Here is a 13,287-nt window from a genome sequence, read left to right on the forward strand (position 1 = left end):
TAAATGTTTTCTGAGTTATTGAAAAAATAAAATAAGTAAATAAGTAATTAATAAAATAATTAAATAAATAATTGATCCTCAGCGTTTAGACATATTGCATTATCCCCATTTAACGTAACTCCTATAAATTTTTTATTACATGTAATAAAAAGGCATTCCTTCTTTCGAATTAAAAATCAATAATTTATTTATAAAGAATAAAATCGAATAATTTTTCTTTTACTTTAAAAGACTATTTTGTGATCCCAAAATCAGTGTCAATAATTCTACCATGACTTATTTTTATTAAAATATAAAAAATTAATCTACACATTCAATAATTTCGAAAAAACGCGCAATTCACAGCTAATGAGATATCCGATTCGACGCAAGCGCAGTACACTTTCAGAACTTAATATTTATTAAACGATTTTCTCATTTTGCTGACAACGAAAGTATCTGAAATTCTATAAGAAAGTCTAAATTAGGTATGCTTTTAAAGACAAATTTTTTCGAAGAAGGTTTGTTTTTAAATCAGAATGTACTTTTATTATCTAAAAATGTATGCTAAAAGCAAATTTGGATTTCCCGGTATAAAGGGCGCTAGGGGTTTTAAATATGGCGCTGTGTTTTTGGGTATTCGGCGTTTTGGAATAAAACACGTGCACGTAGAGTTTTATTTTTCAAGGTTTTAAAGCATTTCTTGTTAAATAATGACAAAAATACGAAAAGTGAAACGCAGGAAGAGGTTCCAGGCGAATGTAAATCGCAAAAGATTACGAAATAAGTTGGAAAAAGTGCCTGCGATTGGATGGTAATTAATTTTCATTATTATTGACTTTTAATTTGTTTATTCGCGTATTAGCATTTAGGGTATCTCGTTGAAAGTTTATACAAAATCTATTTATTTATGTGATTTAAATATTTGAGTGAAATTGAGTGGAAACAATAATAAATTTTAAAAGGAGCAAGAAACATAACCCCAAAATAATGATTTTCTTAAAAGAATCGAATTCTACTCGAAATTAGTCGAACAAAAGAATGTAAACTTGAGGTTTAAACAATTTTTAGGTCAAATTTTCTAAAAGTTCATTTAGGTGGACGCTAGATATCTTATGTACGTTTTTATCATAATTTATGAAATTGCAAACATAACCTATATTCGAGACTAGAATTAAAAAATATAAAATCAGTTTCAAATTTATTTATCTATTTAAAAAAATACTGCTGCCATAAAAGATGAATTTTTAACAAAATACTGAAATTTTCAACAAAAAAGTGTAATTGATATTGAAGCCAAAAGAAATTATACTTTATTTTACAAAATATAAATTTTAAAACCGAACAGACCAATTTTGAAGAAGAAAAGAATTTTCAGTAAATTTAATAATAAAATTTCATCAAATTTGTTGAAACCTGACGCCAAAAAACAAATCTTCTCTACAGAGATTGAATTTTTTAACAAAAAATTTAAATTTTGAGCAAAAAAATTAATTTTTTCAATAAAAAAGTCTAGTTTTCAACCAAAGAAATAAAATTTTAACCAAATAGATTAAAGATAAACTTTCTACCAAAAATTATATAATTGAGAATTAATTTTCAATAAAAGAGAAGTTTTTAATTTGTAACAAAAAAGTTATTCTAAAACTAATCACTTGAATTTTCAATAAAATAGTTAAATTCTAGGTTTAGAGAAATAATTTTTATACCAGAAAAAAAAACTTTACAAAGATTTCAAATATTTTACAATATTTTTTTTAAACATTTGAAAAGATTTTACTGATATATCAAATAAATTTTATGATTTCACAAAGATTTCAGACTTAAAAAGATTTCAAAATTTTAACCAAGATTTAAATAATTTAAAAAATTTCAAACGAACACAAAAGTTTTCACAAGTAAATATTGAAGAAATTTTTGACAAATATTTCAAAGATTTCACGATAATTCAAAAAAAATCTCCAAGATTTCAATGATTTCAAAGATTAAAAAAATTTTTTTTAGATTCCAAAATATTCTACTATGATTTCACAAAGATTTCACACACTCAAAAGGATTTCAAAATTGTAACTAAGGTTTCATTAATTTTAAACGAACACAAAAGTATTTGCAAACAATTTAAGAAAAATTTTACGAATTTAAAAAAAAAAACTTTTTAAAGTTTTCAAAGATATCAAGGATTTCCAAATATTTCTCGAAGATTTTACAGAAATTTTAAGATTTCACAAAGATTTCAGACATTTAAAAAAAATTTTAATTTTAACCAAGATTTCAATAATTTTAATAATTTCAAACTAAACACAAAAGTTTTCAAAAACAAAGATTGATGAAAATTTTTACAAATATTTCAAAAAACTTTTCAAAGATTTCAAGGTTTTCAAAGATATCAAGGATTTAAAAATACTTCACGAAGATTTCAAACATTTGAAAATATTTCACAAAGATTATAAACATTTCAAAATATTTCAACGAAAACATAGGGATTTAAAAAATTTCAAAGGTTTAAAATTTTTCATAAGCTTTAAAAATATTTCACTAAAAATTCACAAAGATTTGAAAAGATTTCAGTAAGATTTTAAAGGAAGTTTATGATTTCAAAAAGATTTAAAACATTTAAAATAGTTTTAAAATTTTAATCAAAGTTTCAATAGTTTCACGATAATTAAAAAAACTTTACAAAAAGTTTAAGGATTTCAAATATTAAAATTTTTGTTTCAATATTTTAAAATATTTCAATAAGATTTCACAAAGAATGAAAAAAGATTTTAGAAAAATGTGAAAATGTTTCAAAATATATAACTAAGATTTCAAAAAACATTTTGAACACTAAAAGTTTTCAACGAATTTATGAAGATTTTAAAGGATTTCGAAAATTTCAAGGATTTCAAATGAACACAAAAGTTTTCACAAATAAATATTGAAGAAATTTTAACAAATATTTCACGAAAATTCAAAAAACTTCTTAAAGATTTCAAGGATTTCAAAGATTAAATTTTTTTTAAGATTTAAAAACATTCCACTAAGGTTTCACAAAGATTGAAAAAAGGTTTTACAAAAATTTTAAAGAACTTTACAAGAGTTTAAGGTTTTCAAAGATTTTACTAAGATTTCAAAGAAATTTTGTGATTTCACAAAGTTTTCAGACATTCGAAATTTTAACCAAATTTTAAATAATTTCAAACGACCACTAACATTTTCTCAAACAAATATTGAAGAAATTTTAACAAATATTTCACGAATATTCAAAAAACTTCTTAAAGATTTCAAGGATTTTAAAAATTTCAAGGATTTAAAAAGATTTCAAAGAAATTTCAAGATTTCACAAAGATTTTAAACACTTCAAAAGATTTAAACGATTTCAAAAATTTCGAACGAATATAAACGTTTTCATAGCCAAATAATGAAGATATTTTTACAAATATTTTAAATATTTGACGATAATTAAAAAAAAAATGTTTAAGGATTTCAAAGATTAAAATTTTTTTTAAAGATTTAAAAATATTCCACCAAGATATCAGAAAGATTGAATAAAGATTTCAAGATTTTCAAAGATTGCAAGTATTTTAAATATTTAAAAAAATGTTTAAAGATTTTACAGAAATTTTAATCAAGATTTTAAGAATTTCAAACAAACTTAAAAAATTTTACAATTGCTTCAAAATATTTTAAAACAATTTTGAAAGATTTCAAGATAATTAAAAAGACTTTGCAAAGATTTCAAAGATTTTACAAAAATTTAAAAAGATTTCAAAATATATCATTAAGATTTTACAAAGATTTTGAACACTTTAAAAGAATTCAACGAATTTATGAAGATTTCAAAGGATTTCGAAAATTTAACCAAGATTTAGCATTTTTTAAGGATTTCAGAGGAACAAAAAAGTTTCCTCAAACAAATATTGAAGAAATTTTAACAAATATTTCACCAAAATGCAAAAAACTTCTCAAAGATTTCAAGGATTTTAATGATTAAATTTTTTTTAAGATTTGAAAACATTCGACTAAGATTTCTCAAAGATTGAAAAAAGGTTTTACAAAAATTTCAAAGAACTTTACAAGAGTTCAAAGTTTTCAAAGATTTTACTAAAATTTTTAAAGATTTTACTAAGATTTCAAAGAAATTTTGTGATTTTACAAAGTTTTCAGACATTCAAAATTTTAACCAAATTTTAAATAATTTCAAACAAACACTAACATTTTCACAAACAAATATTGAAGGAATTTTTACAAGTATTTCAAATATTTCACGATAATTCAAAAAACTTCTCAAAGATTTTACAAAAGTTTTAATATTTCAGAATATATTACTAAAATTTCACAAAAATTTTGAATACTTCAAAAGATTTTAATGAATTTATAAAGATTTTAAAAGATTTCAAAGAAATTTCAAGATTTCACAACAATTTTAAACACTTTAAAAGATTTCAAAATTTTCGAACGAATATAAACGTTTTCATAACCAAATATTGAAAAAAAATTACAAATATTTCAAATATTTGACGATAATTCCAAAAAATGCTCATTGATTTAAAAGATTAACATTTTTTAAAAGATTTAAAAATATTCCACCAAGATATCACAAATATTGAAAAAAGATTTCAAGATTTTCGAAGATTTCAAGCATTTCAAAGATTAAAAAAAAAATGTTTAATGATTTTAAAAGATTTTACAGAAACTTTATATTTTCACAGAGGTTTTAAAGAATTTAAAAGATTTAAACGATTTCAAAAGATTTAAAAATTTTAATCAAGATTTTAAGAATTTCAAACGAACACTAACATTTTCTCAAACAAATATGGAAGAAATTTTTACAAGTATTTCAAAGATTTCACAATAATTCAAAAAACTTCTCAAAGATTTTACAAAAGTTTTAATATTTCAGAATATATTACTAAGATTTCACAAAGATTTGAAACACTTCAAAAGCTTTTAATGAATTCCTAAAGATTTTAAAAGATTTGGAAAATTTAACCGAGATTTCAAAAATTTCAAGGATTTAAAAAGATTTCAAAGAAATTTTTAAATTTCACAAAGATTTTTAACATTTCAAAAGATTTAAACGATTTCAAAAATTTCGAACGAATATAAACGTTTTCATAGCTAAATAGTGAAGACATTTTTACAAATATTTTAAATATTTGACGATAATTAAAAAAAAATTTTTTAAGGATTTCAAAGATTAAAATTTTTTTAAAGATTTAAAAATATTCCACCAAGATATCACAAATATTGAAAAAAGATTTCAAGATTTTCGAAGGTTTCAAGCATTTCAAAGATTTAAAAAAATTGTTTAAAGATTTTAAAAGATTTTACAGAAACTTTATATTTTCACATTGGGTTTAAAGAATTTAAAAGAATTAAACGATTTCAAAAGATTTTAAAATTTTAATCAAGATTTTAAGAATTTCAAACGAACACAAAAGATTTTACAATTATTTCAAAATATTTCAAAATATTTTAAAACAATTTTCAAAGATTTAAAGATAATTAAAAAGACTTTGAAAAGATTTCAAAGATTTTACAAAAATTTAAAAAGATCTCAAAATATATCACTAAGATTTTACAAAGATTTTGAACACTTCAAAAAGATTTCGAAAATTTAACCAAGATTTAACATTTTTTAAGGATTTCAAAGGAACAAAAAAGTTTCCTCAAAGATTGAACAAATATTTTATAAACATTTCATAGATTGCATAAAGATTTCAAAAAATTGAAAAAAGATTTTACAAATACTTCGAAATATTTAAAAAATATTCAGAAATATTTTTTTAAAACTTTTCAAAGATTTCAAGGTTTTCAAGGATTTCAAAGATTTAAACCAATTGTTTACAGATTTTAAAAGATTTTTCCAAGATTTCAAAGAAATTTAAGGATTTCACAAAGATTTTACACTTGAAAAACTTTCAAAATTTTATCCAAGGTTTCAATAATTTCGATAATTTCAAATGAACACAAAAGTTTTCAACAACAAATATTGAAGAAATTTTTACAAAGATTTCAAGATAATTAAAAAAACTTTTCAACGATTTCAAAGATTTAAATTTTTTGTTGAGATTTTAAAATATTCCACTAAGATTTCACAAAGATTGAAAAAAGATGTTACAAATATTTCAAAAAATTTTCAAAGATTTCACGATAATTCAAATAACCTCTCAAAGATTTCAAGGATTTCAAAAAATTTTTAAACATTTTTTAAGATTATAAAATATTCCACTAAGATTTCACGAAGATTGAAAACAGATTTTACAAATATTTTAAAGATTTCAAGATAATTAAAAAAAACTTTAAAAAGTGTTCGAGAATTTCAAAGATTTTACAAAAATTTTAAATGATTTAAAAATATATCACTAAGATTTCATAAAGATTTTGAAACACTTTAAAAGATTTCAAAGGATTTCGAAAATTTAACCAAGGTTTCAAAAATGTCAAGGATTTTAAACGAACAAAAAAGTTTTCGCACATAAAGATTAAAGAAATATTTTACAAATGTTTGAAGGATTACATAAAGATTTCAAAAGATTTTACTAAGATGTCAAAGAAATTTTATGATTTCACTAAAATTTCAGACACTTAAAAAACTTTCAAAATGTTAACAAAGGTTGCAATAATTTCAAACGAACGCAAGTTTTCACAAACTAGGATTGAAGACAAATTTTACAAATTTTTCAAAAAACTTCTCAACGATTTCAAGGTTTTTAAATATATCCAGGATTTCAAAATATATCATGAAGATTTTACAGAAATTTCAAGATTTCACAAACATTTTAAATATTTCAAAAGATTCCAACGAATTACCATAAAAATTTCAAAAATTTCAAGGATTTCAAAGATTAAATTTTTTTGAAAGATTTAAAAATAATTCATTAAGATTTCACAAAGATTGAAAAAAAGATTTTACAAAAATTTCATGTATTTCAAAAATATAACAAAAAACTTTACAAAAATTTCAAAAGATTGCAGAAAATTTTTAAAAATATTTCAAGAATTTAAAAAGATTTCACAGAAATTTCAAGATTTCACAATGATTTCAATCATTTCAAAAATTTCAAACGAACACAAGAGTTTTCACAAGCAAATATTGAAGAAATTTTTACAAATATTTAAAATATTTCATGATAATTCAAAAAGCTTCTCGAGGATTTCAAAGATTAAAGATTTTTTTAAAATATTTTAAAATAATACACGAAGATTTGAAAAAGATTGAAAAAAGATTTTACAAATATTTTAAAAAACTTCTTACAGATTTCAAGGTTTTCAAAGATATCAAGGATTTCAAAATACTCCACGACGATTTTACAGAAATTTGAAGATTTTACAAAGATTTTAAACGTTTAAAAAGATTTCAACGAATTCATAAAGATTTCAAAAATGTCAAGGATTTCAAAGATTTAACATTTTTTTAAAGATTTAAAAATATTTTTCTAAGATTTCCCAAAGATTGAAAAAAGATTTTACAAATATTTCAAAATATAAAAACAAAACTTTTTAAAGATTTCAAGATAATTAAAAAAACTTCCAAATTATTCAAGGATTTCAAAGATTTTACAAAAATTTCAAAATATATCACTAAGATTTCGCAAAGATTTTAAAGAATTGAAAATATCTCAACGAATTTATGAAGATTTTAAAGGATTTCGAAAATTTAATTAAGATTTTAAAAATTTCAAGCGAACAAAAAAGTTTCCACATACAAAGATTGAAGAAATATTTAAAAAATATTTCAAAATATAAAAAAAAACTTTACAAAGATCTCAAGGTTTTTAAAGATTTCAAGGATTTCAAAGGTTTTACAAGATTTTTTAAAGATTTGAAAAGATCTAACAAAGATTGAAGAACAAATTTCAAAATGTATAAAAAAACTTCTCAAAGATTTCTAGGTTTTCATAGATATCAAAGATTTCAAAACATTTCGCGAAGATTAAAAAAGATAAAAAATTTGTTTTTAAAATTTAAAAATATTCCGTTAAAATTTCACAAAGATTGAAAAAGATTTGACTAATGTTTTAAAAATTTCAGAAGATTTTACAAAGATTTCAAGGATTTCAAAGCTTTTAATAAAATTTTTAACATTTTAAAAGATATCAACGAATTCATAAAGATTTCAAAAATTTCAAGGATTTTAAAGATTAAAAGTTTTTTAAGATTTTAAAATATTCCACAAGATTTCACAAATATTGAAAAAAGATTTTACAAATATTTCAAAGATTTAAAACTATTTTTAAAATTTTTTCAAAGATTAGAAATTTTTTAAACATTTTATAATATTCTACTAAGATTTCACAAAGATTTCAAAAATATTTCAAAATATTTTTAAAAAACTTTACAAAGATTTCAAGGTTTTTCAAAGATTAGAAAAGATTTTAGTAAGATTTCAATGAAATGTTATGATTTCAAAAGATTTCAAACGTTTAAAATATTTTTTTAAATTGTAACCAAGGTTTCAATAATTTCAAACGAACACAAATGTTTTCACATACAAAGATTTAAGAACAATTTTACAAATATTTTTAAAAAATTCTCAAAGATTTCAAGGTTTTCAAAGATTTAAAAATGTTTTTAACATTTTACAAAGAATGAAGAAAGATTTTACAACTATTTCAAAAATATTTTTAAAAACTTTACAGAGATTTCAAGGTTTTCAAAGATTTTAAGGATTTCAAAGATTTTACTAAAATTTTTAAAGATTTGATTAAGATTTGAAAAGATTTTACTAAGATTGCAAAGAAATTTTATTATTTCACAAAGATTTCAGGCACTTAAAAAACTTTCAAAATTTTAACCAAGTTTTCAATAGTTTCAATAATTTTAAATGAACACAAAAGTTTTCACAAACAAAGACTGAAGAAAAATTTTACAGATATTTAAAAAAAACTTCTCAAAGATTTCAAGGTTTTCAACGTTATCAAGGATTTCAAAATATTTCACGAAGATTTTACAGAAATTTCAAGATTTCACGAAGATTTTAAACGTTTAAAAGATTTCAACGAATTCTCATAAAGATTTCAAAATTTCAAGGATTTCAAAGATTTAAAATTTGTTTTAAGATTTTAAAATATTTCTCTAAGGTTTCCCAAAGATTGAAAAAAGATTTTATAAATATTTCAAAATATAAAAAAAAAATTCAAAGTTTTCAAGATAATTAAAAAAACTTTACAAAGAATTCAGGGATTTCAACGAATTTTTGAAGATTTCAAAGGATTTCGAAAATTTAACCAAGATTTAAAATTTTTAAAGTATTTCAAAGGAACAAAAAAGTTTCCACAAATAAAGATTGAAGAAATATTTAACAAATATTTCATAAATTGCATAAAGATTTTAAAAGAGTGAAAAAAGATTTTACAAATGTTTCGAAAGATTTCAAAAATATTTCAAAATATAAAAAAAACTTGACAAAGATGATTTTAAACACTTTAAAAGATTTAAACGATTTCAAAAGATTAAAAAATTTTAATAAAGATTTAAAGAATTTCAAACGAACACAAAAGTTTTCACAAACAAAGATTGAAGAAATATTTTATAAATATTTCAATATATTTCAAAACGTTTTAAAAACTTTTCAAAGATTTTATAAAAAATTTTAAATGTTTAAAAATATTTCACTAAGATTTCACGAAGAATTTAGGAAGATTTCAAAGGATTTGGAAAATTTAACCAAGATTTAAAAAATTTTCAAAGATTTTAGGGGAACAAAACAGTTTCCACAAACAAAGATTAAAAAAATATTTCAAGGATTGCAAAAAGTTTGAAAAAAGATTTTGCAAATATTAAAAAAAAACTTTACAAATATTTCAAGGGTTTCAAAATATTTCACGAAGATTTTACAGAAATTGCAAGATTTCACAAAGATTGTAAACGTTTAAAAAGATTTCAACGAATTCTCATAAAGATTTCAAAAATTTCAAGGATTTCGAAGATTTAAAATTTATTTTAAGATTTTAAAAATATTTCTCGAAGATTTCGCAAATAATTGAAAAAAGATTTCACAAATATTTAAAGATAATTAGAAAAACCTTACAAAGAATTCAAGGATTTCAACGAATTTTTGAAGATTTCAAAGGATTTCGAAAATTTAACCAAGATTTAAAAATTTTAAAGTATTTCAAAGGAACAAAAAAGTTTCCTCAAACAAAGATTCAAGAAATATTTAATAAATTGCATGAAGATGTTACAAATATTTCGAAACATTTCCAAAATATTTCAAAATATTAAAAAAAAAATTACAAAGATGATTTTAAACACTTTAAAAGATTTAAACGATTTCAAAAGATTTTAAAATTTTAATAAAGGTTCCAAGAATTACAAACGAACACAAAAGTTTTCACAAACAAAGATTGAAGAAATATTTTACAAATATTTAAATATATTTTAAAATATTTTAAAAACTTTTCAAAGATTTCAAAGATTTTATAAAAATTAAAAAATATTTCACTAAGATTTCACAAAGATTTTGAAAAGATAATAAGATAAAAAGATAATTTCAATACAAACACAACAGTTTTTACAAACAAAAATTGAAGAAAATTGATAAAATATTTTTAAAAACTTCTGAAACTTTTCAAATATATCAAGGATTTCAAAATATTTCAAGAATATTTTACAGAAATTTCAAGATTTTAAATATTTCAAAAGGTTTCAACGAATTCATAAAAATTAGAAAAATTTCAAGGATTTCAAAGACTTAAAAATATTCTCAAAGATTTGACAAAGACCCAAGTTCGTAAAAAATTTGTTTATTCACGATTCTGCTTTCTTCAGAAATTTTTTGTAAATAAATAAATGAAATATTTCTTTTTTTATATGTATAACAAATGATGTAAGCCCAACAATTAAAAGCAATATTATTATGAAATACATAATATTTTGTATTCAATAAAAAATTAATAATTATTGGATCCTCCCTTGAATCGTCTAGTAAGCAAATTAAAGATGCTTGGGAAAAAAAGAAGTCGATTAGAGGCAATTTGTTGGATATGGGCCTCGCTTATGATCCAAATGAAGCCCTAAAAATACCAAATTCGAAACGCGAGGCGTTGGAAAGGGTTGAAAATGAAGTTATGGCTACTGTCAATTTTTCCGAGGAAGATTTCGAGGCCGAAATACGTGCCCCCAAAGGTCACGTGGCTGAGAATTTGGAAAAAGACGCGAGGGCTCCTCGAGAAAGGATGTTTAAATTGCCAAAAACTCAAGTTCTCTTTGTCACGTCCATGATGGACAAATATGGAGACGATTACAAGGTAAGAAAATATTTTAAACCGGGGTTTCTAGTGTCCTGAAAATTCTTTGAAACCTGGAAAAGTCCATAAATTTTCCACGTTGTTCTGGATTTTTTATTTCCTCAAAGAAAAAATGTTGGTTTTAAACTTTCTCTTAACAAAAAAACGGATATTAAGAAAAATAGTTAATTTTGAATTAAAGAGTTCCATCTTCTACAAATTAAATTAATTTTTAATATGGTAGTTCAATTTTAAATACATTTTTTGAATTTTTATTTAAGACGATTAGCTGTAGAACAAAAAGACGATTTTTTATTACAAAAAAAAAACGAATTTTCAACAAAATAGTTGAATTTTTAACCAAATTGGTGATCAATTTTTAAAAAATATCAATCTTCAAGTAATAAAACTAATTTGTGATAAAGCAGTTTAACTTTTAACCCGGAAAGATAAGTTTTTAATAAAAAGTTCATTTTTAAACAAATAATTGCATTTTAAACGGAAAGCGATAAATTTGTAACAACTATTTTGTTAAAAATTTGTTGTTTTTTTGCAGACAATTAACCTGTCTGAGTAAACAATAAATTATTCAATTTTTGCTTGAAATTTAAAACTTTTAGCAAAAAAATTGAACGTATTTTATTTAAATGTTGTCCTTTTCCGTAGAAAATTTATCTTAACGGTTAGAAATTTACCTTTTGGGTTAAAAAATTAACTATTTTGTTGACAATTTTTTTTGCAAAATTAATATTTTTAACTGATTATTAAAATATTCAGTTTCTTGTTTAAAATTTTTTTTGCTCGTTTAAAATTAATTTTTTTAACTGAAAATTTAAATATTCCATTTTTGGTAGAAAACTCATTACTTTGTCGAAAATTTATTGTTTTTTGCAAGAAATTACTCTGCTTAACTAAGCAATAAATTGTTAAATTTTTTCTTGAAAATTAACATTTTTAGAACAAAATTGAAGTATTTTATTTAAATATTTGAAAATCGTCTTCTTTCCTTGAAAATTAATATTTTTAGAAAAAAAATTGAACGTATTTTATTGAAATGTTGTCTTTTTTCGTAGAAAATTAATCTTAACGGTTAGAAATTTACCTTTTGGGTTAAAAAATAAACTATTTTGTTGTCAATTTTTTTTGCAAAATTAATCTTTTTAACTGATAATTAAAATATTCAATTTCTTGTTAAAAATTATTTTTTTGGTTTGTTCAAAATAAATTTTTTTAACTGAAAATTTAAATATTCCATTTTTGGTTGAAAACTCATTACTTTTTAAAAATTTGTTGTCTTTTTTTTACAGAAAATTAATCTGCTTAACTAAGCAATAAATTGTTAAATTTTTGTTTGAAAATTAATATTTTTAGAAAATATTGGTTAACATTGGTTAAAAAATTAACTATTTTCTTCATAATTCTTTTTTTTTCAAAATTAATATTTTTAAATGATAACTAAAATATTCAATTTTTTATTGAAAGCCTATCTTTTTTGGTTTAAAATTCATGTATTTTGCTGAAAATTAATATATATTTTATTGATTTGAATATTTTATGAAAATTTGTCTTTCTGGTTGAAAATTTAAGTTTTTTGTTGGAAAGCTGTTGAAAAACTTATTACTTTGTTAAAAATTTGTTGTTTTTTTTGCAGAAAATTAATTTGGCTAACTAAACAATAAATTGTTATTTTTTTGCTTGCAAATTAATATTTTTAGAAAAAAAATTAAAGTATTTTCTTGAAAAGTCGTCTTTGTTCGTATAAAATTAATCTTCAAGGTTTGAATTTTTTGTTGGTTCAAAATTAATATTTTTAACTGAAAATTTAAAAATTCCATTTTTGATTGAAAAACTCATTGCTATGTTGAAATTTTTTTTTTCAGAAAATTAATTTGTTTTCATTTTAATTAAAATTTGGTTTCGTTGGTTAAAAAATAAACTACTTTGTTGAAGAAAATTCTTTTTTTTTCTTTAAAATTTATATTTTTAAGTTAAAATTTATGTATGTATTTAATCTCTCCCTTTTACGGGTTTGAGGGCCACCGCTCCCTGTACATATATTTACAATTCCATCCTTAGTCTAACTTAACTACTACTT

The 13,287-nt window shown here is 21.1% G+C and overlaps 1 protein-coding gene across 3 annotated transcripts in view; it reads left to right on the top strand.

Annotated features, from left to right (window-relative positions):
* The first annotated feature begins 607 nt into the window (after nt 1-607).
* Nucleotides 608-13,287, top strand: part of LOC117171387 — a 67,478-nt gene continuing 54,798 nt past the window's right edge. For all 3 annotated transcript variants that reach the window (XM_033358642.1, XM_033358643.1, XM_033358641.1), the window contains exons 1-2: nt 608-793; nt 10,892-11,213. In XM_033358642.1, coding sequence (XP_033214533.1) covers nt 693-793; nt 10,892-11,213 — 423 coding nt within the window. In that variant the 5' untranslated portion in view covers nt 608-692. The remainder of the gene's footprint in view (nt 794-10,891; nt 11,214-13,287) is intronic.

This window comes from Belonocnema kinseyi, chromosome 4 (genome assembly GCF_010883055.1).
Source record: "Belonocnema kinseyi isolate 2016_QV_RU_SX_M_011 chromosome 4, B_treatae_v1, whole genome shotgun sequence".
Lineage (NCBI taxonomy): Eukaryota > Metazoa > Arthropoda > Insecta > Hymenoptera > Cynipidae > Belonocnema > Belonocnema kinseyi.